The following is a 27970-nucleotide window of genomic DNA, read 5'->3' as shown; positions in this document are numbered from 1 at the left end:
GGGGCGGCACCGGGGAAGAGGCACCCGGAAGGGAAGCGCGCCAGGCTCCCCGCGCGGCAGGTGAGAGCGGGAAGGGAAGACCCGGGCGGGCGGGCAGGCAGGGAGAAGGGCATTCATTCCCCATAGGGACGGAGCCTGAGGCGGCCCAGAGGCAGGCGGGGTGGGAAGTGGGAGCTCTTGTTAGGACAGAGAGGCTAATTGGGCGTGGGGTAGCCGGGCGACAGACCAGAGGGGCTGTGGCTCAGCGGTAGAGCATCCGCTCGGCATGCAGAAGGTCCCAGGTTCCATCCCCGGCATCTCCAGTTAAAGGGGCTCGGCAAGTAGGTGATGTGAAAGACCTCCGCCTAAGAGCCATGTACAGGGGCTGTGGCTCAGTGGTAGAGCCTCATGCAGAAGGTCCCAAGTTCAATATCCGGCATCTCCAGTTAAACGGACTGGGCAAGTAGGTGATGTGGAAGACCTCTGCCTGGGACCCTGGAGAGCTGCTGCTGGTCTGAGTAGACAATACTGACTTCGATGGACCGAGGGTCTGATTCAGTATAAGGCAGCTTCATGTGTTCATATGTTCAAGGTCATAAACATTTGGGGAGGGGCTGTGGCTCAGTGGTAGAGCATTTGCTTGGCATGCAGAAGGTCCCAGGTTCAATCCCTGGCATCTCCAGTTAAAGGGACTGGGCGAGTAGGTGATGGGAAAGACCCAGGAGAGCCTTGGAGAGGGGCTGTGGCTCAGTGGCAGAGCATCCGCTCGGCATGCAGAAGGTCCCAGGCTCAATCCCCGGCATCTCCAGTTAAAGGGACGAGGCAAGTAGGTGATGTGAAAGACCCCTGCCTGAGACCCTGGAGAGCCGCTGCCGGTCTGAGTAGACAATCCTGACTTGGATGGACCGAGGGTCTGATTCAGTACAAGGCAGCTTCATGTGTTCATGTGAGATCTAGTCCCATCGTGGTAACTCAGCTTCCTTTCAGTTGCTGGGGCGCCATGCCTACGATAGAAGTAGTCCTGAGGGAGAGCATGTCTTTGAGCATGTGCAGAGTCCCTTTCCTTGCCGCCAGGTCACCGCAGCTAGTGCTGCCTTGCCTTTGGGATTGGGTGGCGGGGCACTCAGGTTCAGGCAGAGGACGCAGCGTTGAGGCAGCGAACCTTAGAGCTTGTGTTTAAATGCTAGAGTTCAGTGTCGTTTGATATGCGATAGGGGAGAAGAGAATGCACCCTCTGAACACATCCAGATGCCTTTCCCCTCACTACCCAGTAAAGAGAGTCTGGATTTCCAGGTTCACTGGACACACTCTTGGCAACTGCGTTATATAGGGGAAATTAGCAATAGATAAATAAAGTTTTTTGAAGTCTCGATTGAATAGAAAGATGTCACTAACAAATCAGGGAACATATTTTTAATAAACTGTTAAATAACTTTTAGTGCAAGAACTTAACAAAAACTGTGGGTGATGGGCACATCATCTTCTTTCAGAAGAGACCATTCCCTTTCTCACCCACAAGGAAATTCTTGGAGGATGTCAATTAACTATTAGCCGTAATGGTCAAATGGAAACTCCATGTTTGGAATCTCCTCTGAATACCACATACTGGGATTCAACAGCTACAGGAAGACCTTGACCTCCATGTCTTCTGGGGTATCTGTCGGGCCACTGTGGGAAGCTGGAAGTGACCATTGGTCAGCTGCTTTTTCATTCTTTATGCCTCTTTGATGATGATGTCTGCTGTGGCGCATGTCTTTTTATCAATTAAGAACATATGTGTTTTTCTTCAGAAATCATGTTTTTGTTCATGTACAACTTTATGCGAGAGCCAGCATGGTGTAGTGGTTAAGGTATCAGATTAGGACCTGGGAAACGCAGGTTCAAATCCCCACTCACGCAATGGAAGCTTGCTGGATGACTTTGGGCCAGTCATGCACACTCAGCCCTGACCCAGGCTAGTGTTTGGATGATAGACCTCCAAGGAATACCAGGGTAGTGAGGGGGAGGCAGGCAATAGCAAACCACCTCCAAATGTCTCTTGCCTTGAAAATCCTAGGGGGTCGCCATAAGTCTGCCGTGACTTGATGGCAAAAAACAACAACAACTTTATAAAGGCTTAAATTAAACAATCTCCTAAAACTTGAATGATTGATCACTTCAGGCAGTAGGTGTAATCTGAAAGCCTGGGGTCTTTTCTAATTTAGGTCCCAATTTGAGCCTTGTGTTAGTTGATAAAAAAGGTTACCAGCTCAACATTGCCACTATCTATCTTAATTGGGACTCTTAGCCACTCTTCATACAGTGTTAGAATACCAGAGATCTGTAGCTTGGCATGCTAACCTTGCATGTGTAGCATCTGAAGCCCCAAGTTAAATGAGACGCCGAGTGTGTGCGATTTGCACAGGTAAGCTCTTTCTCATTGTCATCACGTTTCAGTTGGGCCTCCTCTGCCTATTGTAAGGCGTAGGGACCAAGCTCTCTGTTGGAAAAAGCCTATTACTGGAAATGTATGTATTGGGAAAGGAAGAGAAGTGGAATTATATTTTGCCCAAGAGAAAGGAAAACACATTAAATTCCTGCCATATAGCACAAAAGGTTGTGGTTTGTTGGTGTGCTGAATGACTCTTTAAAACAAACACAAACAGGACATACTATTCTATACTGAGCAGTTCAGACAATAAAATATAGAAGACATTGAACAGAATTCCAATGGGCAGAGTTGCAGACTGCAGTTCCTTGTACTTTGCAAATGAGCACAGTTTTATATTACAAATGAATGTCGATTCTCTGTTGCAAATCGGGAGTGGAGGTAGAAAAAACTGATTCCAGGCATGGCCAGTATGAAAAAAGACTCAGAAAGCAAAAAAACAAAACCCAAATTAAGTTTTCCATACCAATATTCATTTGATCTGTATGTAATTCATTTTTGAATTATGGAGCTTTGCTGTTTTGGTATGTATGTGTTAATGGTCTTGAATTAAATGGCTAGTTTGTACCAAATTTGGAGAGATGTTTTTGCTTACTGTGTGTACTTTACCAACTGGGCCTTGTTGCTGCTGTTATATACAAAGAAGACTGTGAGTGATGTGTACACAGTTAAAACAGTGTATTCATCATTTACTAATAACGAGGGAGGAACTTGATATACGTTCTCTACTGTTGGTTTTGGCACAAAAATTCCTACGTCAGTATAAAACTGTTGCTTCACTGTGTATACACAGTAACTCTTAAGCAGCCAAGCAACACTAATGTTAAACCCAGTAAGACCCAGAATTTCCTGTATTCCAGGATACAGATACAGAAGAGACTAATTTTGTAGAGAACCAGAACTCAGGGTGGGTAACGATATGCTATTTTTAGTTGTTATAGGATAAGAGGACAGGTCTTAAAAATGGGTTAAACAGGGAATGGAGGGAAGTGAGCAGTGGGGGGTACCAGTGTTAGTTAAGTTGTTTTAAAGGATTTTGGATTGGGGGTGATTGGTGTAGTGGCCAAGTTCACAGATCACACCAAATTATTCAAGATGGTGAAAGTTGGATATTGAGAAGCTACAGGAGGATCTCTTTGAATTGGGTAAATGGGCAAGAAAGGGGCAAATTAAGTTCAGTGTTGTAAGTATTAGGTGGTGCACATTGGAACAAAAATCCTAATTTTAAATATATGCTGATGGGTTCTGAACTGGCTGAGACCAAGACTGAAAGACACCTTGGGGTTATAGTGGATAGCTCAATGAAAATATTGATTCAGTGTGCGGTAGTGAAAAAGCAGTAGTGAAAAAGCAAACTCCTCCCTGGAATTACTAGGGAAGGCACTGAGAATTTTTAAAAAGCCATTTTTGTAATTCCCTTGTACAGATCAACAGTGCACCTACATTTGGAATACTGTGTACAGTTCTGGTCACCATATGTCAAAAAGGATATTGCAGAGCTGGAAAAAGTACAGAAGAGGGCAACTGAGATGAACCAAGGGTTGGAGCACCTGTTCTATGAGGACATGAAGAGTCTAGGACTCTGTAGTTTAGAAAAAAATACAGCCGAGGGTTTATAAAAGTGGATACAGGAAACTTGTTCTCCATCTTCCATAATTACTATAACTCAGGGGCATCCAGTGAAGTTGGTGGGAATAGGTACACTACAGAGAAAAAAAATCTTTACTCCGCAAGTAATTAAATTATGGGATTCACTGCCAGTGGACGCAGTGATGGCCACGAGCATAGATTAGACAGATTCATGGATAGGCCCACCAATGGCTGCTAGGCGTGGTGAGTAAAGGGAACCTTTATATTCAGTGGCAGTAAACATCTGAAACCTGGTTCTGATAGGCAATATCAGGGGGAGGGCCCTGGCCTCTATGCTTTATCTTTGGCCCCTCCAAGGCAACTGGTTGGCCGTTTTGTGAAATAAGATGCTGGACTAGATGGTCTGATCCAGCGTTGTTATCTTATGTTCTTTTAATGCTAGGAAAAGTTGAGGGAGCAGAAAAAGAGGAAGACCCAACATGAGATGGATTGACTCTATAAAGGAAGCCATGGCCCTCAGTTAGCAAGACCTGAGCAAGGCTGTTAACGATAGGACGTTTTGGAGGACATTTTCATAGGGTCGCCATGAGTCGGAAGTGACTTGACAGCACTTAACACGTATACAGTTGGTATCCTGTGAAGTACATTGACATTACTGCTCAGTGACTTGCCTAAGGATACTCTGAATTTTATGCCAGAACAAATTAAACCAAGACATATTGGAGCAATATCACCTGTGTATTTGTTAACTGCTATTGTGCCCATCGACATGATGGGTGCTGGGAGGTCACGTGTGGTTTATAGAGTTTGAACTGTGTGAGGACCCTGTGGAATACCTGTATGTTTTGTGTCTTCATGATGCCCATCCGTGAAGGGTGGGTCACCCAGTGTCAGGCATGGAGAGGAGATTTTGCTCTCCTCATAGGAGTGAATGGCAATTATGCTTTTACGCGTAGTACAGATATGTTTTTAAGTTTTAAAACTGATATTCAACAGGTAAATCTCAGACTATATTGAACAAATATGTCACAAATTAAGAAAGTCATTTGACTTAACTTCTATCAACAAAATGATGTAAATACAGTAAAAGCTACATGCAGATGCATCTCAGTTGCAATAATAGAAACCACTATATATTGTTATGACACAATATGACACAACAGTTTGCATAAACGGTGTATATAACATTTAGCTTTGCTTTGCTTTTTCTTAGATATTTAAAATCAGAGTATACCATGAAGGAGACACTTTAAATGATTTTAAAATAAAAAAAAATATTTTAAAAAATTTACGTTATATTTTAAAAGTTTTAGCTGTAACTTTCTCTTTTAAAAATAGCCTAGTTAAAAGGAAATCTAAACTTAAGGCAAATCTCTCTTTTACAGCTTTGGATTTTTGAAAAGTTGTTTGGGACGCAACGGTCAGATAAAATCATGCACCATCTGGGTTACTGTGTATTTCTATATCTGGGAATTGCCTGAGCTCTGCAATTGAACCAATCCTTTAATTATAAATATTTATGACAAATTATAATCAAATTATTAATCATTTTGTATGCTCCTAGCTTTAGAATGTTATTCTATAATTACAATCAGTAGCCCTGATCTTTGTGAAAAATTAAAAGCCTTTTATTTTGCAGAAAAACTCTGTTGAAGCAGATAGTACAGAATATGTTTATGTTCTTTGTGGAGCAACTATGGAATGGAAGAATTAAGAAACAATTTGTTTTAGGTAGTTTTTAATGTGAAGAAAGCATTAGAAAACTAACAGAAGGTCAAAAGAGAATGTAAGTGATGAGATGAAAAGTGATGGAGTGAGTGACTCAGTTGCTTAAGTGTGGAAGAGGTATAGTTAAGAATAGGCCTGACAACTGTTTTCAGATGTTAGTACTATTGATACCTTCTCCACATCTTCAAAATGTGTCTACCTTTGTCAAGTGTTTTGTAGAAACCATTTCAGGCTACGCTCCAGCCTAAGTTGTCCCTATGTCACCTCAATGTGGATTCTTTTATTTACTTGTGTGTGTGTTAAGTGCCGTCAAGTCGCTTCCGACTCACGGCGACCCTATGAATGAAAGTCCTCCAAAATGTCCTATCTTTGACAGCCTTGCTCAGATTTTGCAAATTGAAGGCTGTGGCTTCCTTTATTGAGTCAATCCATCTCTTGTTGGGTCTTCCTCTTTTCCTGCTGCCCTCAACTTTTCCTAGCATGACTGTCTTTTCCAGTGACTCTTGTTGTCTCATGACGTGACCAAAATACGATAGCCTCAGTTTAGTCATTTTAGCTTCTAGGGTCAGTTCAGGCTTGATTTGATCTATAACCCACTGATTTGTTTTTTTGGCAGTCCACGGAATCCGTAACACTCTCCTCCAACACCACATTTCAAAGGAATCTATTTTATTTACTTGGAACACCAAAAAAGATTTTGCTCTACATGAGTGGTAAGATGCTGTTTTGATGAGCTCTTAACTGCTACTACTGCTGCTTAGAAGAATTCATTGTTAATTTAGTGTTGTCCTTGTCAGATATCATAGAGACTTCAAAACAGAGCTCTAGCTCAGAGGTTGGACAACTAGTGCACAGGTAAAGTAGAACAGTGATGGAATAGTATGACAAGATCTAGAAGACACCCCACCAAATGTTATGATGTAGCAAAGTCTGAATAAGAAGGATTGCATTTATATTAAGATATGACTGCGCATAAGTTGGCAAACTTGGTTATTTTAATTGTTTTTAAATTAATGAGAATGCTGTTGAAGGGCAGAAAGACAGCAAATGAGAGCTGGATGTAAACATGGAGAGGGAAAGTATAACTGGTCTACAGAGAACACAAAATACAAAACTCTAAGAATGAAGCACAGTACTTGGAATTATTTCAAAAGCTATTATTAAGCAGCGAAGAAATGTTACATAAAATAAACTAAGCAATCTCACATGATAAATACTGCTTTTCAGATTCTCCAGCGCAACATTATGAAGTGTCAAAGGATGTCACAACTTCCATTATGAGCTCTGATCCGCTCATGTAGTTTTGTACATTATAAATGGGAAACTGCATATGTTTCCCGCACTCAAGTTTATAATTCTATATGTCCTTCTTAGATTACAGCATGACACATAAGAAAAGGCTGAAAAGTGTGGTGATGGCTGTTAACAGGCAGTTTTAAAAAGGGGCTAGACGGATTCATGGAAGATAGGTTTGACAATGGTTTTTTATCATCATGGCTAAATAGAACCTTCATATTCAGCAGCAGTGTATCTCTGTCCCTCTGAAAACCAGTTGCTGGGGAACGGGGTGGGGAGGGTTGATGCATTTAGGCTGCTTGTGGGCTTCTTCAAGGCATTTGGTGCAGTGGGAAAAATAATTGTTCTATTCAATTATACTGCCCGTCTGCACCATGTTTTCCCTACAGCACTCTTTTTGTTGTTCTTTTGCTCTGACTTTTGGTGCAGCCCTCTTCTCCTGTATTTAGCCATTGTGAGAAACAATGCTGGGCTAGAAGGACACATGGTCTGATCCAGCAGGACCGCTCTTATGAAATATTTGTTTAGAAAAAGGCATTTGATCAGAGGATATCATAGTCACTAAATAATAAAAGAGACACAAAGGTTTTACCTTTTTTTTTTTCCAGTGGAGGAAGTATAGCCAAATTGCAACACAGCAGATTTAAGTTGGAGGTCTGTAAAATCTTCCTCTTTGTAGGAACAATTGGGCATATAAACTATAGGAATAGTTCTCTGGTGGCTTTTAATCAATAATGGGATTAAGGATTAAAATGTACTCAGTGACCAGGAAAAAACCTTGAATGTTCAGACGTTGAGAATATAATGTATATACTATGTATCTTTTATTTAGCATATACACAGTACTTTTTCTGATTCAGATTTCAAGTTTGTGTTGAAGATTTCAATCTAAGACTTCTGGGTTGGAGGAAGCAGAAGGAAACTGTTGTACTTGCATTGTGTTGTGTAATGGGCAGGTTATTGTTCCTGTGGAACAGGTAGATTACTGTTGTAAAACATTTGACACGTCACTTGCCTTAAGTTAAATACAGCGTATTCTGGACCTCCTATCAGTTCCTTTCCGTCTGCCTGAGAGACAAACGATGTAGAATCATTCTTTTAAAGTCACCTTTTAACTGTGGAAAGATTTCTTCCACGACAATGAATTCCTTTTGCGTGAACTATGAAGTCTGGTGCGTGCTGAGGAATGCTAGCATGAAAAAGTGGCATGTGAGAAGCTGATACTGCAAAGGGGAAAAAACAACTTTTACCTTATTCTGAGACTGGTGAATAATGGTCACAAGGATAAGACGATCAATTGATAATTGATGTGTGCCCCTCTGGCAGCTTTGGATAATGTTATGCTGTTAAAATTTGGAAACATGGCAACCAGTGGAGAGAAGATTATATTTGAAGTTGGTATATCTTTATGCATTTTTACAGTGTGGTAATGTGTGCTTGCGTGTTTATTGAGATGGTTTTACAGCAGATACTTAACACTGAATGTGTTTCTGGCATTCTTGGTAGCTGAACTGTTAAGGGGAACAGGATCCAAAAAGCTATTCTCTGTGCCCTAAAGGGCTTGGACATGACTGGTGGTAGTTATGACTTTGCTTCTTTAAACAGTATCAGACTAATTTTGAATGCTTTTAAGTTTGGCATGGCAAGGGAAAGAGTGTTTGTGTGGCTTGTGGTTTGAGAAATGCAAACCCAAAGCCTAAGACTGCAGTGGTGAGCTTTGGGGACGTAGAAGCAGAGAAGATGGAATTAGGCCACATCTGGTTGTATTCTAAACTTCTGCAATTTGATGTAAGACAAAGACCCTGCAGTGTTGCTACATGGGGTTACCCATCCCACCCTGTCTGCTAGTTAAACCAGAGAGTGTATCTGGGCTTGTTTTGGCTGTTAGCAGACCAGCTATGTGTCCATCTCCCTTTTGGCATGTCAAATCACCCCTCTGGAAAGTCTGCAGGGAGTTTTCCCCTGTTAATGGTGATCTGAAGTGAAATTCTTATTTTGGCATGCTTGCTTTGGAAGTAGTGCATATAAGAAAAACATTAGCATCTATTAGATACTTCCAAAGTATATTGTAGACACAGAACTGCAGCCACATTAGGCATCTGAGTGTACTAGCAAAGTGCAATAAAATGAGGTATGCCTGTATTTTATTTAAATCCTGCCTGATACTAATTGCTTAGAGTGGCTGGTAATACTTAATGTTTGCCCTTTGGCAAATCTCACAATTTTTTAGACTTGTCCTACACATATCCCTTTCAAGCCTTTCTGTCTATTTTTCAAAAAAATATTTTCAGTCAAAAAACTAGGTTTTAGTCCAGTAGCACCTTAGAGACCAACAAGATGTTGGGGTAGAAGCTTCCAAGAAAGAGTCAAACCGAAAGCTTATACCCCGAAAATCTTGCTGGTCTCTAAGGTGCTACTGGACTTGAATCTAGCTCTTCTACTGCAGACCAACACGGCTACCCTCTGAAACTATTTTCAGTCAAGTGTTTTCATTTCAGGTTAGGCTGAAAGAGTGTGATTGGCCTAAGGTTTTTGGCAGAAGGGGGATTCTCACATAGATCTCCTAGATCCTGGTCCAATACCATGCTGGTTCTCATTAACTTCCATCAGCCCTTACTTCTGGCTGAGATTATTTCTTTTTGTGAGGTGGAGCATGGCAGTGTTATAATGATAAAGGAGAGGGAGCTGACTAAAGCAGAAAGGAAAACTGGAAAGAAGGTGCACCTTGAAGTGTTGATTTCAGTCATCGCCCGTCTGTAAACGCCTTTTATGGCTGCAGATTGTAACAAAGCCTTTACCTGGGATCACCAGCATTGTTTAAGCAATTTATTGTATAACGTTTTCTAGTGTTGTAAAAACCCTTGTTAAATATTTAAGAAACTTATAGCATACCCTAAGACAGGGGTGGGGAACCTTTTTCCTGCCAAGGGCTATTTGCTCATTTATAACATCATTCGGGGCCCATAACCAAGTGTAGATCTCCCGGCGTGGGGGGGGGGAAGAGGCTAGGGTTGCCAGGTCTCCAGCCACCACCTGGAGGTTGGCAACCACAGGGGAGGCCACGCAGCAAAGGCCTGGAGGGCACCCCCGCTCCCCCCTCCCTCCCCCCCCAGGCGGGAGGGCAGCCAGCGGTGGGCCCCAAGCAAACGAGGGGCCAGGGAGGCGCAGCCCGCAGCTGATCTTCAGGGAAGGAAGGGAGGAAGGAAGAAAAACAGAGAAATGGAGGGGGAGAAAAGGACGGAAGGAGACAGACAAAGAAAGAGACTAGGGAGAGATGGGGAGAAAGGAGAAAGAGTGACAGAAAAAGAGGAGATCCAAAGGGCGCCGCGGCCCCAGGAACACCCTTGGGGAGGGCCGCGCTGTGCTGCGCCTCCATGGCTGGGCCCTGGAGCTCCCAAGGGCCACTGAAAATGTCCTCGGGGGGCCCATACGGCCCCCCGGGCAGGACGTTCCCCATCCCTGCCCTAAGATATTGTGTAAAGACTCTGTTCAGTTTAAAATCAATATATGCTCATGGTTATGACAGCAAATCAGCATGCACTTTTATTTATTTTGGCACAGTTTCATGCCACTGAGTGGCTATATTGTGCTGAAGACGAGTAATACAGAGTTAATACAGAGTTTACTGCAGGACAGCTCACATGCTTGGATCTGGTTTATGATTTACAAAGGTCAGTTAAAAATTGTCGTTGAGTTGGATCCAGACTGAACCGCATTCCTCTTTCCTATTACGGACCCTCCCCCATGTCATTTTGCAGGGTCCTCTCACCCCAGGAGCAGCGTTTCATGGCTATCGGTGGCAAGGGTAGGCAGGAATTCTCCATTCCACTGGTAGAAAATATTGTCTGTATTCAACGCACTAACCTGCAACTAGTTTTAAGAAAGGTTTTCCACTGAATTCATTTTGGGGGGGGGGCACTGTAGAGAAATATGGTTGGTGGTTGTTGCTTTTAAAAAATATATACATGGTTTAAAATGGCGGCTTTTTTTTTCTTTAGAGAGCACTTAATGCTTTTGAAAGTCCAATCAAGGCCATCAGTCGGGAGGAAACAATGAAATGCATGAAAGCTAAACAAGTATTCTGAAATGAATCAGTCCATTAAAGTGTCCAGATATAATTTTAGGATGGGGAGGAGCTATAAAATGTGTTGTTGTTTTGCCCATACACAGTTGCTGGGTCACATCTTTAAAGTTTATGGCCCTTTTAATTTGTTGTTTATACTGTGTTTGACAAGCCTAGTAACTCCGGATGGCTAAAAGCATGAATCAGTTACTCATAAAGGCAGACAGCTTTGTGGACCGTGTCAAATATACAGTGTGAGCTAGAGGGCTAATGCTGTTTTGGCCAGGGCTTGAACAGGGAGCCTCAAGGCCTGGGATCTGGACTAGTGAGGTTATGGAGGGTGTGTTTTCAAGCTCTGGAATCCTCTTCAGGCACAAAGGAGAAGGACTGGAGAGATCTGGGTTTAAACCTCCCATCAGCCATGAAATTCCATGGTGGAGAAAGGGTTCAGCACCCTCTGCCACCTCCCACGCTACCCCTTTCCTACTATTTCAGTGGCAGCTCTTATTTGAAAACATGGGTCTTTCACCATCATGTATAGTCCAATCCTTATTCTCTAGGTTTTAAAAAAACAAAATTGGAATCATGCACTTTGACATTTATTTATTTATTTATTGATATTCTGCTCTCCCCCCCCATGGGGACCCAGTGAAGCTTAGAACATTGTTCTCCCCTCCCCCTGTTCTCCCCTCCTAGTTTTCCCACAACAACAATCCTGTGAGGTAGGTTAGGCTGAGAGTATGTGACTGGCCTCAGGAAAAACATTAGTTGGCCCTTGAAAAGTTGTGATAGACTAATTTAAAATCCTAATGCATATTAAACAATGGGCTGGAGTTTCTTTTGCCTCTCTCTCTCTCTTTATTTTAAAGGGCTGATCCCCAGGATCCAAGAATATAGAGCTATTTGAGTGGATCCTACCCCTATCGTACCACTCCACTTAGGAACCTTCCTCCAAATTAAGTGGGTCTTCTGTTGGAGGAGGAGCCACCTAAGTTGAAGTAAGGCTACTTGGAGGAAGGTTGGACCTGCCCAACTGCCGTGTAAAAACACACTTCAGCTCAGGGCTCTCATGCGAACAGCGTCCCCTATAAGTGAAGAACTAGAAAATGAATCCTGGGATAAAAAAGAGATAATTTGAGTCTGTTGTATACCCAGTACCTAGCACAATTAATCTCTCAGGGAAGGAAAGATAGAAGAAAAACAGATGCTTAACCAGCAGGTCACTTTATTATCCTATCCAAGGAACAGAATAAAGAGCTAGGAGCAGAATAGTAATAGTACAAGACAGTAAAACTGAACAATTCAATGAAAACACTACAGTAGTAATTTACTTATAGCCCTTCAATAAAATCCATCTACTTTGTGCAAACCTAGTGTATTACTTTAAGCTAAATGCCAAATTAAATTTTCTTTTGGACCACATTGCATTCCTCTCCTCTGGCTAGTCCACAGAAACCATCCCAAAGAGAAGAGATAGGTCATGGGTTGCCCAAAAAGGGACCCAAAGGTGCTATGAGGGAAAGGATTTTTGCAAAATAAAAGGGAAAGAGTCCCTAGCCAGGCGAGGATGCCATAGGGAAGGCCACTTGGCTGTCAGGATAGCCATCCAGATCAGGGAGGAAGATGCTAAGAGAAGGGGATCATTTAGAGCAACATGGAGGGTAAACTCAGGAAGGAAACCAGAACAGGAGAGGGAAGACATACTCTCTCTTGAGCCAGAGTGGTGTAGTGGTTAAGAGCAGCGGACTCTAATCTGGTGAACCGGGTTTGTTTCCTCACTCCTCTATATGAAGCCTGCTGGGTGACCTTGGGCTAGTCATAGTGCTCTCAGAACTTTCTCAGCCCTACCACCTCACAAGGTGTCTGTTGTGTGGAGGGTGTTGCGGGAGAACGGTGGTTCGTGGAGGAGAGAGACCCGAGACCTTTAGTTGAGAAAACAGTTTTATTGCAGCTGCGGCTCAGCCCGCATTAACAAGCACAAAGACTGAGCCCCGATTGTACTGGGGAAACAACTTTTATTCTAGTTCGAAGTTAATACGTGGCACTCCAGCATTCGGTGCCTGCATAGCTTATCTGTTAGTTTCACAGAGTCAGTAGCACAGGCTTCACCCGGTTCCCTTGTCATTCACCATGACTTTTCCCCTACTGTCTCAACACATGAAGCTGTCTTATACTGAATCAGACCTTTCCCCTGCTGTCTCAAGGGAAAGGGAAGGTTATTGTAAGCGGCTATGAGGCTCTTTAAGGGTAGAGAAAAAGCAGGGTATAAAAACCAACTCTTCCTCTTCTATGAGGGTCCAGTGGTTTCAGCAGAACTAGCTACCAGACTTGTGGGGTAGGGGAATCCTGTAATTTCAGCAATGGAAGAAGGCTCAGGAAAAGAACCAATTGCAAAAATTGTCCTAAATTTACCTCTGCACAAATTGGGGAGGACTGCTATTGGCTAAATTTTGTGCAGAATTAGAATCTGTGATGACACTGGGCCAAAAGTACAGGATCTGGCTGCCCAATGGTGGCATTTGGGTTGCACTGTAATAGGTGCAACTTTAGCATCTGAGACCCCTTTGGTGCAGGGGTCAGGATCCAGGCTGTAATAGAACAGTTCATTTTTTTTATTTTAAAGAAAGAATAATAGGATGATGTAATGGAGACTAGGAGATGGGTCTGGTTGAAGATAATTGATTTAACAGGTGTGGCAGGTATCATTTAAATCTGTTGACAAATGGCCAGGGATGGGTCAATCCCTTTTCTGGCCTTATGATTGTATTACCAAGGAATTATGAGGGAGATGCAGGGAGCTTTCATTATCATCCTGCAAAACTGGGTCATGGCCATGGTAATGAGGGTCTTTGGAGAGTTAAACAAAAGAGCCTTGATTAATGTCCCGTGGAGTATTCAGTAAGGCAACTTCCTGTTGAGAGGAACTGGAAAAATGCACGCCTTGATTGAAAAATCCTACCTTGATAATCAAAATGGATGGAATCCTCTATTCCTCTGGCTTCAGAAGGCTACAGGGTCTTGGAATACGAAAGGACTTAGGTATTGGTGGGAGAGGGGAGTCTGAGGGTGCCATGGGGGACAACATACTCTGTGCACTTTCTGTAGAAGCCTGAAATGCTTGCTTTTCCAAACCATAAACAAATTGTGAATGTTACCCTTACCACCACTAGCTGTTTCTAAAATGATACTTGTATTGAGATTCTCTAAGTTTAATTGGGCAATCAATGAACTATACAGCTGAAAGCAATACAGCTGGTACATGAACAAGATATTATTTCATTGATTTCTGTACTGTCAATATGAACCATTTACTCTGCATATACCTGTGATATCTTCATTTATTATAATGCTTTGGTTCTTTGTTAAATAGACTTCAATACATCACTTGATTTACATTTAATGTATATGTCTTCCCATCCCCTTTTTTTTGGGTTTTCAGAAAAGCGAAAGTCAAGCTATGTCAACCAACTTAAAGTACCTTTCCTTGGGGATATTGGTCTTCCAGACAACAAGCTTGGTCTTAACTATGCGTTACTCTCGGACACTGAAAGAGGAAGGACCCCGTTATTTATCTTCAACGGCAGTAGTTATTGCTGAGCTTATGAAGATCATGGCCTGCGTTTTGTTGGTTTACAAAGACAGCAGTAGGTGTCTGTTTCCCCATTCCCACCCCCGGTAACCTTAGCAAAGGTTAATATCTTTGTCAGTACACTATGTTGTATTTTGGACACGGCGTGAACATTAAGTCAGGATCGAAAGAAGGGATCTGAAGTGGTAGGCGGGAAATACATAGCCTAGAGCCTTACACCTTGATTTTGCTGCAGAAATTCTGACCACTGGAGAGACAAGCTCCTTATAGAATTGTAGAGTCTTGTTTCTTCAGCAGTAAGAACTGGAAGTAGCTGTACTTTCAGTGGTGGAACCCAGTCTGTGCATTATTAGAGCTTTGTACACTTACAGCATAGAAATTTTCATCTCCTTTGCTACATAAAACCATCTTGCTTTTATTTTCCATATAATTACTTTTACTGAGTAGTTGCATGTTGAAAACAAAGTTTTCAAACAAACAAACAAAAACTGCTACTTGTTTTAACCTGTCAGTTTAGAAATCTTTTTTTAAAAATGTAATGCTTTCTCTTTGCATAGAGTGCAATTTAAGAGCACTCAACAGAGCGCTACATGATGAAATCCTTAACAAGCCAATGGAGACCCTTAAGCTTGCTATTCCATCAGGGATTTATACACTACAGAATAACCTCCTGTATGTCGCCTTGTCAAATCTAGATGCAGCCACTTACCAGGTACAGTGCGCTCCAATTTTGTTTTTAACCTACAGACATATAAGATGTTTTAATAATCTTGAACTTTTTCTTTGCAGGTCACGTATCAGCTGAAAATTCTTACCACCGCATTGTTCTCTGTTTCCATGCTCAGTAAAAAATTAGGGATGTATCAATGGCTTTCATTAGTGATTTTGATGACTGGAGTTATATTTGTACAGGTAAATATTTAATGTGAACACAGATCCTTCTGAATATGACTAGTGAAGGTTTTATTTGTTTTACTAATGGGTGATAGGTTTTTATGATGTTCCCAGGCTAGCCGGATCTTGTCTGATTTCAGAAGCTAAGTAGGGTTCGCCCTGGTTAGTATTTGGATGGGAGACTACAAAGTGGGAAATCACTTCTGACTTCTCTTGTCTTGAAAACCATCTTTTTGCTGTCAAGTCACAACCGACTTATGTAGGGTTTTCATGGCAAGAGACATTCAGAGGTGGTTAGCCATTGCCTGCCTCTGCTTAGCGGCCCTGGTATTCCTTGGTGGTCTCCTATCTAAATACTATTGAGGGCCAACCCTGTTTAGCTTCCGAGATCTAATGAGATCAGGCTATCCTGGGTTATCCAGGTCAGGGCTGAAAACCATATGGGGTTACCATAAATTGGCTCTGACTTGATGGCAAAAATCAGACAAACAAACAAAAACCAGAGAAAAACAAGTAACTTTCTATCTTCAAGGAGTCCCTTCAAAAAATTTTTTCAAGCAACCCTTCATATTTGCCATAGAACCCCTGTATGTTCCAGAGGATATGGGGGAGCTATCAGGCATCTAGACCCTTGCTGTTGTTATGAATAGATGGTATGGCCTAGAGCATACTCAGTCGCCTTATTTTGCAAGAGATGGTAGTGACTGATAAACGGTCATACTGGAAAATTTGTATACCATTACTGGTATTCTCCTTGAGAAACCACTAAAAAGCTTTTGAGGTCCTCTAGAGTTTCCAGAGGCATGGTCTGAAAATTACACATTTAAAAGATGTGTTTATTTCTAGAGCAAAGTATATGAGAACAGGTATATTTGACTGGTCCTGACCTGGATGGCCCAGGCTAGCCTGATCGTAACAGATCTCAGAAGCTAAGCAGGGTCATCCCTGGTTAGTACTTGGATGGGAGACCACCAAGGAAGTCCAGGATTGCGATGAAGAGGCAGGCAATGCAAACCATGTCTGAACTTCTCTTGCCTTGAAAACCCATAAGGGTCGCCACAAGTTGACCGCGACTTGACAGTACTTTCCACCACCATATTTGCCTGGCTTGTGCACTTTACTAGTTCACTTCCTATGTTTTTTCTAAATGTTAATTAAAAAAAGTTTTTCATTTGTGATTCTTGATAGCTGGTTTAAAATATATCCTGATCTAATGTTTCAAGTAATTATGTGTTTTCCTAATTTCCATAAAATTATTTTTTAAAACTGTATGCCAATGTACCATGCCTTAAATTTCTCAGATTAGGGCCCAGCAAACTTTGAACACTGTCCAGCTGGTATTTCCTTTGTTTGCATTTTCAGACATTTAAAATCTGGCAATGTTCTCAATTTTGCTTCGCCACATTATTTATTTATTTTATTTACCTTATTTATAGTCTGCCTTTCCACTGAGACTCAAGCGAGATTACACAGTGTAAGTCAATACAGTCAGCAGAATGGGACATCTACTAAGCTAAGGACAGACCCAAATGTTATGAGAAACAGCAACCTCTAGTTCTCCCCACCTTATCCCTACTTAATGTCTAGTACACCTTATCCCATATCCTGACATCATTACTCTGAATTTTTCTACCAGCATTCCATATCATTCATTGGCTAGCAGGGAGATGTAAAGCACAGTGATGTCAGAGCAGGAGGTAAGTGGTGCTAGTTAGTATGGAGGGAGAACTTTGCACTGAGATGCTGGTTTTGCTGGTGGCCTCCTATTTCTTGTAATATTCTTCTCTCAGTTGAGATGTAATCGAAGAACCCTCTGCAGTTAAACTGATTAGACAAGACTATGATCTGAATGAGTCAAAGGATGTGGGAAGCCTTAAACGTCCTCAGAATGTTGGAGATTTTAGAACCCAAACTGCAGAATAATCTGATATATTATAATGGTAAACCAGAAGAATTCGTGAAAATTGATCATGGAAAAAATAAATGCCATGTGAGCAGGATAATTTCCTGCTTGTTTGCTCTTGGAAGTTCCATTGAAAACAGGTTGACTTCTGATCTACTGGTTTAAGACAAATTAAAGCAGTATTATCTCCAGAATAAGAGCTGAGAGATCAACCACAGAGATGTGCAAATTTCATCAATGCTTCATCATACAAGGAAGATGATGCCTCACAAAGGAAAATATTATTTCTTTCATGATATCACAATTGCATGCCTTTCTGAGGTTTAAAACTTTTGAAATATCTGTACTATAAAGCAGAGGAAAATAGAAATGCCTCTTCTGTCTTTGATAGTTGCTATACAGAACAGTATAGGATGTTGTCAGGTATCATCTCTCTATGGCTGGTTACATTGACAAAAAGCTGAGTGGGGAAAGCCATGCCTGAAATTATGTATGGGTCCAATATAACAGTACTATCTAAACTTTCCCAGGAACCTTAATATTTGCAAATTATAGGCCTATGTAATTTATCAATTTAGACACCAAAATGGATCCAGCTATACAGTTCTGAGAACTTGAGGTTACACAGGTTTTTTAAGAGGGGCAGAGTGGGGGTCTAGCATGGGAGGTGGCAATTGGCAGAAATCGCCACTCCTTAATAGAACTTAAATGCCCTTAAGTCTTTGGAATGTGTGTTAGGATTCAGGCCATCTGCCTTAATAAGTGCTACAGAATAATTATATACCCCACTCACGTAGGATTCATACCCAAAAATCAAGAGGCAGTTTGCCTTGAGTTCCTTCTCAGTATATTGGCAGCAGAGAAAAGGAGGCCTTGTCAGCCATTAGTTATCTCAGTAGATGCACAGAATGTCTTTAGCAGAATACGCTGGGACATCATTATAAGGGACTTTTGCCATATATTTGAGTTCCTAGATACGTTTACTCCTTGAATGCACATACGATACAAGCTCCCCATTTTATAACTAATAATTTTAGATCTGCCCCTTCCCACTGCTTTCTAGCATTCAGCAGAGATGTCCCATTTTGCTGCTCCTATTTGACGTCACACATGAAGTTCTCATCTATACTACATAAGGCATTAAACTAGTAGACCAAAATTTAAGCTGCTCTACGTGCTAATGATGTCCTCTTGCTTCTGTCTCTCACCATGAACATACGATTCTTAGGCTTATAGAATTAACAGATTTTTTTTCAGTCATCTCAAGATACTGAACCTCAAAGCCATGTTAATAGGGCTTAGGCCATTAGGAGTGAGATTTGCAACTGGTCACGTCCATGAAAATGGAGACATGCAAATATTTATATCTTCTCATAGCCATGAAATATGTGAGATGCAGTTAAACTCACTTTGGCACAAACAGTCCTAGCCAAGCAATGTCTGAAGGAACACATTCTCTAAAAATGTCATGTTATATATTAAGTGTGGGCTAGTTGGCTTTAGAGTGATTAACCAAATATTTCTAAAATTCCTGGCATAAAGGCTCATATATCATGTTGAGGAAAGCTAATCTCCAGTTGAACAAGGTGGATTCAGTCTGCCCAGTTTTCAAAAATATTGTACGTACGCTGTGTGGCAGAGATGATAGGTCTGGGGTGAGGGTTGGGGGCGCAAACCTTCCCCTCTTGTGCCAGAGATGAAGTCACTGTCCCCTTTATGGCATTCGATAACACTGATTCTGTGGAACTAAAATAAAATAGATTGAAAGGTATATTCCCATCATAACACCTATGAAACAGGATTGTATATCGTTAGCTCTTTGCTTAACTTTGATGTGTTTGCCCATGGTGAACTCTCCTTGTGAGATAAAACACATATTACTATAGTACATAACCTACTATTCTAGAAAACATGGACAGTCCAAGGGATATTTTCCTTAGCATAGGTAATCCTTAGTAATGATTCCTTCAGACCTTGCAAAATTTTCCAAGCAGAATTTGATCTAGGTCATTCTGCAGTTCAACAATGTTTGATGCCATTAGCATAACAGAACCTGCAGAGCCTAAATTTGAGTGACTAATTCAGCAACGGCTTTGTTTGAAAGTTAAAATGAAAATGTTTTGGTAAACTGAAAAGTATTTACTTATGGAGGAGGGTGACATTTATACAGTCCTGTAGCTTGGCAACTAGATTAAAACTTTTTTAATTTTGGGGAAAAAAATCACATTGGGGGTGCCCAGTCCCTGCATAAAACTTGTATAACTTTGCAAGGTGTTAATTAAAACATGGTTGAATGAAAGGATCATACACCTGAGTATCAATCAGAAAATGTGTAATTTCTGATTGGTTATAAAGGCTGTGAACTGACCTTAAATGGCAGCTGCATGGGAAATGTTTCTGGTATTGTAGTAGTATTTTACTTTTTCATAAGCAATAAACAAACTATTTCAATCTAGTTAGTAACACTGTATGGATTAAAAGTAGATACTTTTAATTTGCTTGCTTCTTTTAGTGGCCAACTGAATCACAAGTGGGAGCCATGAAAGAACTTTCAGCAGGATCCCAGTTTGTGGGCCTTGTGGCAGTCCTTATCGCCTGCTTTTCAAGTGGATTTGCGGGAGTTTATTTTGAAAAAATCTTGAAAGAAACAAAACAGTCAGTATGGATTAGGAATATTCAGCTGGGTAAGTCTTATTTGGAGAGAAGCTGACCAGAGATTTATTAATTTAGAAAAACTATATGCTGACTTTCAAGGTATCTGCTCAACACAGCTGTAAAAACAAAAACAATAAAAACATAAAATAACCACCATAAAACTCAAAATGAAAAACAGCATCTACCAGACTAAATCTGTAAAACAGCCCTCAGGATAGAGTTGATAGTAAAAAGAGCTATCAGAATCATAATGTAATCGGAGTACTCCAACATTTTACATGCAGTTGAACTCTTAAAGAAGTAAGTGCCAAGTTTGCCATTAACTTTTTCTAACAGGAACTCCAGCGATTTACATCCTGTTCGGGACATAATTGTCATTCATTCATTGTTGGTGCATCATCTTGCTTTGTTTGATTTGTGATAGCATTAAACAGGTGCTAGACCTGGCTGAAATACAGAACATTGTGCAACTGATTCCATGTACTCCCAAGGGAACTTTTTGCCTTGATTTTCTCAAACAGCCCCCATTCTATGTTGGTAAAAACTTCTCCCGGCCTTACCTGTGCCACAGCGGGTGGCCATGACCCCAGCCTTTAGGATGGCAACTGCTCCTGTGGCCACCCTGATAGCATTGCTGGGCCAGGCAATGCATAGCTCCTGTACATCACTGAGCAGGGCCCTTTAAGGAGCTGCCAGCAGTAGTTGCAGCTGGGCCAGACTGGCTCCACTGTCAGGGAACAGGGAACAGGTGTCAGGGAATGCTGTTGAGCATGCATGTGATTAAACCTGGCCTATATAAGGGGCCCAATGGCAGGCCACGGAGAAGGCGCAAGGTCTTCTCCAGGGTGCGGAGGAGAGATTTGGGGATAGAGGAGGAACAAGATGTGGATAACCCCCCTTTCCTCTCTGCATCTGAGGCCTTTGTCTGCCCTGGGGTCTCAGCTGGAACCAGGGAGACAGATGGGGAGGGGCTGAGGAGTTCCCACGCTCCCTTTGAAACTAAAAAGTAGTTGGTAATATTGGCTGGTGGGTCCACCGGATGAAGTACCACTGCACGAAGTGCCCAGGCCCTGCACGAAGTACCACTTTGAATCCAGTTCCAATAAAAGTGAATTAAAGTTTGACCATTCCAATTCAAACTATAGTTTGAATTTCTCAATTACATATCAGATGCCCCATATATCATAACAACATAAGAACCCTGCTAAATCAGACCAAAGGTCTATCTAATCCTACTTCATTTTCCTGATAGTGTCGAACCAGGTGTCCTTGGTAGGCTTACAAGCAGGGCATGTAGGCCAAGTCCTTCCCTTATTGCTATTAGCCAGCAACTGGTATTCAGAAGTTTACTGACTGGACATGGAGGTTCCATTTAGCTGTCATGGCTATATTGATGTATCTCCATGAACTTGTCTACAATAGTGTGTCCCCCTGATGATTTGTTTTTGAATGCTTTTTAAAAATTTCCTTTATGTATAGAAATGCAAGGACGTAAAATGTGGTAAATTACAGGCTTATATTGTCGAAGGCTTATAGATTGCCATTTTAAAAGGAAAAAAAGATGGCATTGTCGTTAGTACCTCTTGCCTCGGATGTCTGTACAAAAGCTCTTCTAGTGCTAACCTTTGCATCTGCATTAGAAGGCCTAATTTAAATGCATTTATTACATTTCTGCTAAACCGACTTATGGCAATGTAGTATAATTTTAAAAAGATGATATGATAAAACAGCAAGACTAGCAAGAGGCATTTGCAAAGATTATAACCATTTAAAAGCCCGGGAAAATATAAATATGCCTAAACACTAGTAAATGTCTAAATGCTGGCATTGAGGTGGTCCGGTTAACTGCTTTGGGCAAGTTAGTACAAAGAAGATCCTGCCCTGGATCCCATGAGATTTGATTTTATGCAGAGGGGAAACCCAAAGGTAAGCCTCTCCATAGGGCACCAATGTAGTGTATTGGTTAGTGTTCAACTATAGCTGGAGGGACTCGGGTTCAAATCCCTGCTCTATCTTGAACTTCACTGGGTGACCAGTCACTCTCTCTCAGCATAACTAACCTCACCATGATGGGAGGATAAAATGGGGAAAAGGGAGCCATGTATGCCACGCTGGGCTCTTTGGAGAAATGATAGAATTAAAAAATGTGATGGATAGATCTTGAAGAATGGAAACGTTCATAAGCAAGGAGATATTCCTTTCCCTTTGATATGCTGGGCGCTTTAACATTACCTTTCTGTCTAGTACATTTTTGCCAGCTGTTTCCTCCAAGCAGCCTAGAAGAGTGTGGTTCTCCCTTTTTCTGTTTTGTTCTCACAACAGCCCTGTGAGGTAGGTGAGGCTGAGAGAGAATGACTGGTCCCAGGTCACTCAGTGAACTACATGGCTGAGTAGGGATTTGAACATGGTTCTCTTGAATTATAGTCCAATGCTCTGACCATCACACCACACTGGCTTTCAAGTTATAACAAGCACCTGAACCAGGCGTAGTAATAAATAGGCAGCCCGTATAGCCTGGCTAACACAGTTTTGCAGTGCCATCCTAAGTGGAGTGAGTCTCTTTTAAGCCCATTGAAACCAATAAGCTTAGAAGAGTGTCTGCTTAGGGTATTCCTATGGTTGACCCGTTACGTTCCTGTGATCAACCCCTGTCGATTAATGGTCTGTTGCATTCTGCACTAGCAGACCATTTTCAATAGGCAGGCACAGAGCTCATTACAGTAATGGATTACAGTGTCTGAATAAAGAAGAAATTTCTTCTTTCGCTTCTTATTCCATTGCCTATCTTGTGTTTCAGGATTTTTTGGCAGCATATTTGGATTGATGGGTGTGTATATTTACGATGGGGAACCGGTATCGAAGAATGGTTTTTTCCAGGGTTATAACAACCTCACCTGGATAGTTGTAGTTCTGCAGGTAATGTGTCCCCCCAAAAAATCAGCCATGCTTATTTTGACAGGAAATAAGAGTGGCAGTTTTCTGAGACGTGAAGCTGCTGCAAGTAATAATTAACACTAAAGGGATATTTTTGGCACTTCATTGTCCCACATATTGGTACTAAAATATACCCTTAAATGTTTTTGAAGCATTACATAAAGTAATTGTTTTGAATGTTAAAAATAAGGCAAATATTTCTGTTTTGATGAGTGAATGCATAGCTGCTTGATAGCATCGTCTAGATACTATGCTTGAAATTAGGGGAACCAGTGTAACTTAGTAACTACAAGTGTGAGCTGGCAAGTCCTTGGTCCAAATGTCACTAATTGTAAAAATGCTTTCCTGGGAGTAAGATGCTAGGTATTATATTTAATTAGTGATTTCCAACCTGAAACATTTTGGTAGAAGAAAAGAATGCAGTGTGTCTTATGGCATGGCTTAAAATCCTTATGTGCAGCGGATGACTTTATTCAAAGGCTGATCTTCCTGAGTCAATTTCTACAGTGGATGTAGAAGCGGGAGTGAGTATGAAGTCTGTTCCAGGGGCTGGAAAAACTGGTGTGTGTATGTGGGTGAATGCTAGGCAGCTTCTCTACCAGTTTGTGAAGTTAGGGGGGAAGCTCTAAGAAGTTGCCAACCCTCAGGTATGTTCCATGGCCATAATTTTACAGCTTTTACTTTAGAAAGAAGTCTCTAGGCCTTTCACCTATATGGACATAAGTGGGAAAATGTGAAGATGGTAATTGATTCAGTTGCCCGGTTAAGATGTAAAGTAGTTTCTAGTATTCTGGTCATTGAGTGCACAAAGAGTAGGATAACTGATACTTAGGCCCTCCCCCCCCCCGCCCATCTTTTAGTTTTGCTAAAATTGTTTCATTAACTGTGGACTTGTTCCACCACTTTTAAGTAGGTTTTTGTTGTTTTGAATTGATATACAGTGATCCTTCCAGTATATACCTGAATACATCTTGGTACCACAACATTTCTGGCTACTCTCCTGACCTAGAACCAGATGCAAAAGAGTATATATTCTTTTCCCAAGTCCTTTCTTTCCAATATAGCCCTTTCATGCCAGCTGTGTGACAAGTCAAGGGAAATTAAGGCTGTACTGAGTGCCATTCCATCCTCTTTTCTCCACAGATGTTCATGGAGATCTTCAGTTAGTGCCATAGAGAGCCAGTGCAGTGGTTGGACTAGAATCTGGGAGACTCAGGTTCTGATTCCTTCTCTGCCATGATGCTTGCTTGGGTGACCTTGGCCCCAGTCACATGATCAGCCTAACATACCTTGTGCGGTTGTTGTGAGAATAAAATGTGTGTGTGTGTGTGGGGGGGGGGGGGGTAGAACCATATAAGCAACTCCAAGCTCCCTGGAAGGAGTATGGGATAAAAGTGTACTAGATAGTCTAGGAGTCACTGATAGGATGGAGAAACTTTTGAAAAAACATAACCTACAAACAGTGTTTAAACCCACCAAGAAAATACAACAGATGCTACGATCAGCAAAAGACAAAAGAGACCCCCTCACCTCTGCAGGAGTATATCGTATACCTTGCAGTTGTGGACAAGTTTACATTGGGACCACAAAACGCAGTATACAAACAAGGATAAAAGAACATGAAAGATACTGCAGACTTGGCCAACCTGAGAAATCAGCAGTGGCTGAACATGGACTGACACAAACAGGACATAGGGTCTTATTCCGAGACACTGAAAGACTGGACAATTCTACCAACTATTTTGTCAGATTGCACAGAGAAGCCATTGAAATTCATAAACATCAGCACAACTTTAACAGAAAAGAAGAGAGTTTAAGAATGAATAAGGCTTGGCTTCCTGTCCTGAAAACCTCCAGACTAACAAAGACTACAGCCCACAATAGCCATGCGGATTAGCTTTGGATTTCACACATTAACAGATCACTTTAGGAAACAATGGTTCCATATTAACATACCACACCCTCATTAGCACATTATCTTGATACTTACAGGACAATGATTAGCACATTACCTTGGATACTTTTTGCATGACAATGATTCAGCTCAAACCCAACCCCTTACTCTTATTACTCTTCCTACACACTTGACACTGAGAGACACTGTCCTTCAGTGTTACTCCTCTGAAGATGCCTGCCACAGCTGCTGGCGAAATGTCAGGAAAGAAAATGCCAAGACCATGGTCACACAGCCCGGATAACCTACAAGAACCAATGAACTCTGACCGTGAAAGCCTTCGACAATACATCCCCAAATATTAACATATTCTGTTTTCGTATTTTTCTAAAAAAACAAGGCTGCACCAAACTTCTAATTTAGAAGATGCCTCTAATTAATTGGAAAGCACATTAAAAAAATTTTTTTTGTACAAGTATTTACAAAAGATGCAAGTGGTAGGTGCAATCCTAAGGAGGCATTTTTCCTTCTCTCACAAGTAGGGAACGCCTTTACTAAAATAGTGTTGTAACACTTTCTTAAAGTGACATGCTTTTTCCTTCAGAATCATTTTTTCCTGCAATATGTAAATGTTACGGTATGCCTATTTAGTTGGTTCAAGGCTATATAATGAAGCTTGTGTTATTATTATTTTGTCAGGCACTTGGAGGCCTTGTGATAGCTGCTGTAATAAAATATGCAGACAACATTTTAAAAGGATTTGCGACATCTTTGTCTATTATATTGTCAACGTTAATCTCATATTTCTGGCTGCAAGATTTTGTCCCTACAAGGTAAGAACAACTAGTTAGTTAGGTTAAAGCTATGTTATCTGGGTCTTTTTTAAAATATTTATTTATTTATTTTCAAAAAGAGGGGTACAAAAGGAGGGAAGGGATAGGGGACCATCTGCGGTTAGAATACATTTGTAAAAAATAATAGTAGCGATTCAGCATAAAAAGGCTCTTGTCTGTTATCTGGCTCTTGATTATCCAGAATGTTCAGTTAATTGGCAGCACCTAGAGGACAAGCTCTTCCCCCTCAACCACAGTACCCCAAGATCTTCAGGGACATGTATGCCCTACTCCTGCTTTTCCAGCTGGCCACCATATGGCCATTGCTGGGCTTTTGAGCCAGTGCTGCTAACCTCCCTAATTACATGATACGTAGTTTAGGAATGTAAAAAAAAAAAAAGTATGCATGCTCAGCTTTTTATGACCTCTCTTTTTTTCTCTTTAGTGTCTTTTTCTTTGGAGCTGTTCTTGTAATAGCGGCCACATTCCTATATGGGTATGATCCAAAGCCTGTGGGGAATACTGTGAAAGCATAGCAGACTCTTCCATGCCAGCCTGTTTTGCCAAGACTGTTCATTCAAGGACCTCCAAATAACTCTGTACGGAGCACTTCACCAAGCACTGGAACAAAAGAGTTTACACTGTATTTGAAGAACAACATGTTAAGTGATTCACGGGAGACAACAAGGGTGGGGAACAATAGGACCTCTGGGAAAGAAGGCTGGCCTAGTACAAAGCTTGAAGGGCAACGACCGCTTCTGGAACTCTGAGATTACATCAGAATTATTTGCTGTGTTCAACTGCTGCAGAAATGTCCTATGCACTCTTCTTGAAAGAGCACGACAGCATTTGTTGAATCATATCTCTTTTTTTGCATATTGACTATTTCATTTTAGTAAGTATGAACTTGCTGTATATCTATAAATGTCCAATCCATACAAAATAAGATCTAGTTCTACAGTGATGGCTCTAATTAGGTATTCCTCTTTCTTAAACAAACAAAACTGTTAAACATGATTACAAGGCATTATCATTTCCAGATTTTTAATATTTTAGATAGAAAGCTGATGTTGGTGTTGTATAACATTTCACGCAATAATGAGAAGTATTTAGATTGATGAGGGGAAGAATTTTGGTATTTTTACCGTTTGTTGACGTAAAAGGGATCAGGTCGCCAACAGTGCTGCTGCCTCATTCCCACTCACATCTTAAACTAAGCCTCTGTGGGAGCTGCACAGAAAGCCATTTGAAATGAATGGCAGTTGCTTGAGTGCAGGGCCTGATGGTGGGCTTCCACATTCCGCCAGTGGCATGGTACGCTCCCATTGCTGGTGATGACCTGCGGCTGTGTTCAAAGAACAATTACTTTTCTTGGCAAGCAAACCGTTCTTGGGATAAACTTAATAGTAGTTTTCATTGTATAAAAATTTAATTTGAATATTTTTTTAAATGTACAGGCTAATTTTAAAAAATGCAGTGTATAAAGGTATTATAATAGCTCCTTTTGGAGCCATGGTGGTAAATAATGTGTATATACTATACAATGTGACAGAGCTTTAAAAAAAAATACTCATAAATTACGCAACCAAGAGTGGTTCTGTGCGGTCTTGAAATTCTGTTGTTAGAATTGTATTAAACAAGAAATGAAGAATAATGATTGTGCAATAAAGATAGGACATGATTCTTGCTGGTGTGAATGGAAGGATAGCCGTAGGGTCCAATGGATCCGCCTTTGTTGTACACCTGAGTCAAAGTAAATTCTGGGCCAGAATGCACATTGAAGAGAGAGCATTGGATGAGTTTCCATTGCACCTAATTAGCATGGGGTGGGTGGGAGAAGATTCCGTTTGACCTTCCTTATACTGGTAGGGATCATGCCTCTAGTACTGGGAGTGGGGCAAGATTTCACGGGCAAAAGTGTCAAAAGTACTTAAGGTAATGAGCTAGCTCATATACCACAGAAGGGCTATATACAGTGCATCTTGGCTTCCTCCGTGCATTTCTGTGGAGAATTATAGTGCTTGAACGAAGTCCTTCATAGACATTGCCAGTTTCTTGTTGCTGATTCTTGTGATCGCAGTAGCAAAATACACCCTGCTATAGTCGTTGGAGTTTCTGTTGAGAAGCTTGTCTGTGAAGGGTTTGTTCACATACTCTGGTTCTCCATGCAGTATCTCCATGGAA

The 27970-nt window shown here is 41.3% G+C and overlaps 1 protein-coding gene across 2 annotated transcripts; it reads left to right on the top strand.

The window, feature by feature from the left end:
- Positions 1-26440, top strand: SLC35A3 (solute carrier family 35 member A3). Of its 2 annotated transcripts, none has more exons than XM_056845500.1 (8): positions 1-60; positions 14524-14728; positions 15231-15385; positions 15463-15585; positions 19983-20154; positions 22923-23041; positions 25653-25786; positions 26232-26440. In XM_056845500.1, the coding sequence occupies exons 2-8, from the start codon at positions 14542-14544 to the stop codon at positions 26320-26322; spliced, it is 981 nt and encodes a 326-aa protein (XP_056701478.1). In that variant the 5' UTR covers positions 1-60; positions 14524-14541; the 3' UTR covers positions 26323-26440. The 2 variants fall into 2 exon arrangements, with proteins under 2 accessions (XP_056701478.1, XP_056701477.1); XM_056845499.1 differs by lacking the exon at positions 1-60 and adding an exon at positions 8370-8415.
- The last annotated feature ends 1530 nt before the right edge of the window (positions 26441-27970 follow it).

This window comes from Euleptes europaea, chromosome 2, assembly GCF_029931775.1.
Source record: "Euleptes europaea isolate rEulEur1 chromosome 2, rEulEur1.hap1, whole genome shotgun sequence".
NCBI classification, from domain to species: Eukaryota; Metazoa; Chordata; class Lepidosauria; order Squamata; family Sphaerodactylidae; genus Euleptes; species Euleptes europaea.
This window is presented reverse-complemented; position numbering and strand designations above follow the sequence as displayed.

Excerpts from the sequence above, each read along its gene's own strand:
- SLC35A3 (XM_056845499.1), top strand. The coding sequence starts at position 8,383 with ATGGCAACCAGTGGAGAGAAGATTATATTTGAA. Across the intron at positions 8,416-14,523 it reads GAGAGAAGATTATATTTGAA|AAAAGCGAAAGTCAAGCTAT; the intron begins GTTGGTATATCT and ends TTGGGTTTTCAG. Across the intron at positions 20,155-22,922 it reads GATTAGGAATATTCAGCTGG|GATTTTTTGGCAGCATATTT; the intron begins GTAAGTCTTATT and ends CTTGTGTTTCAG.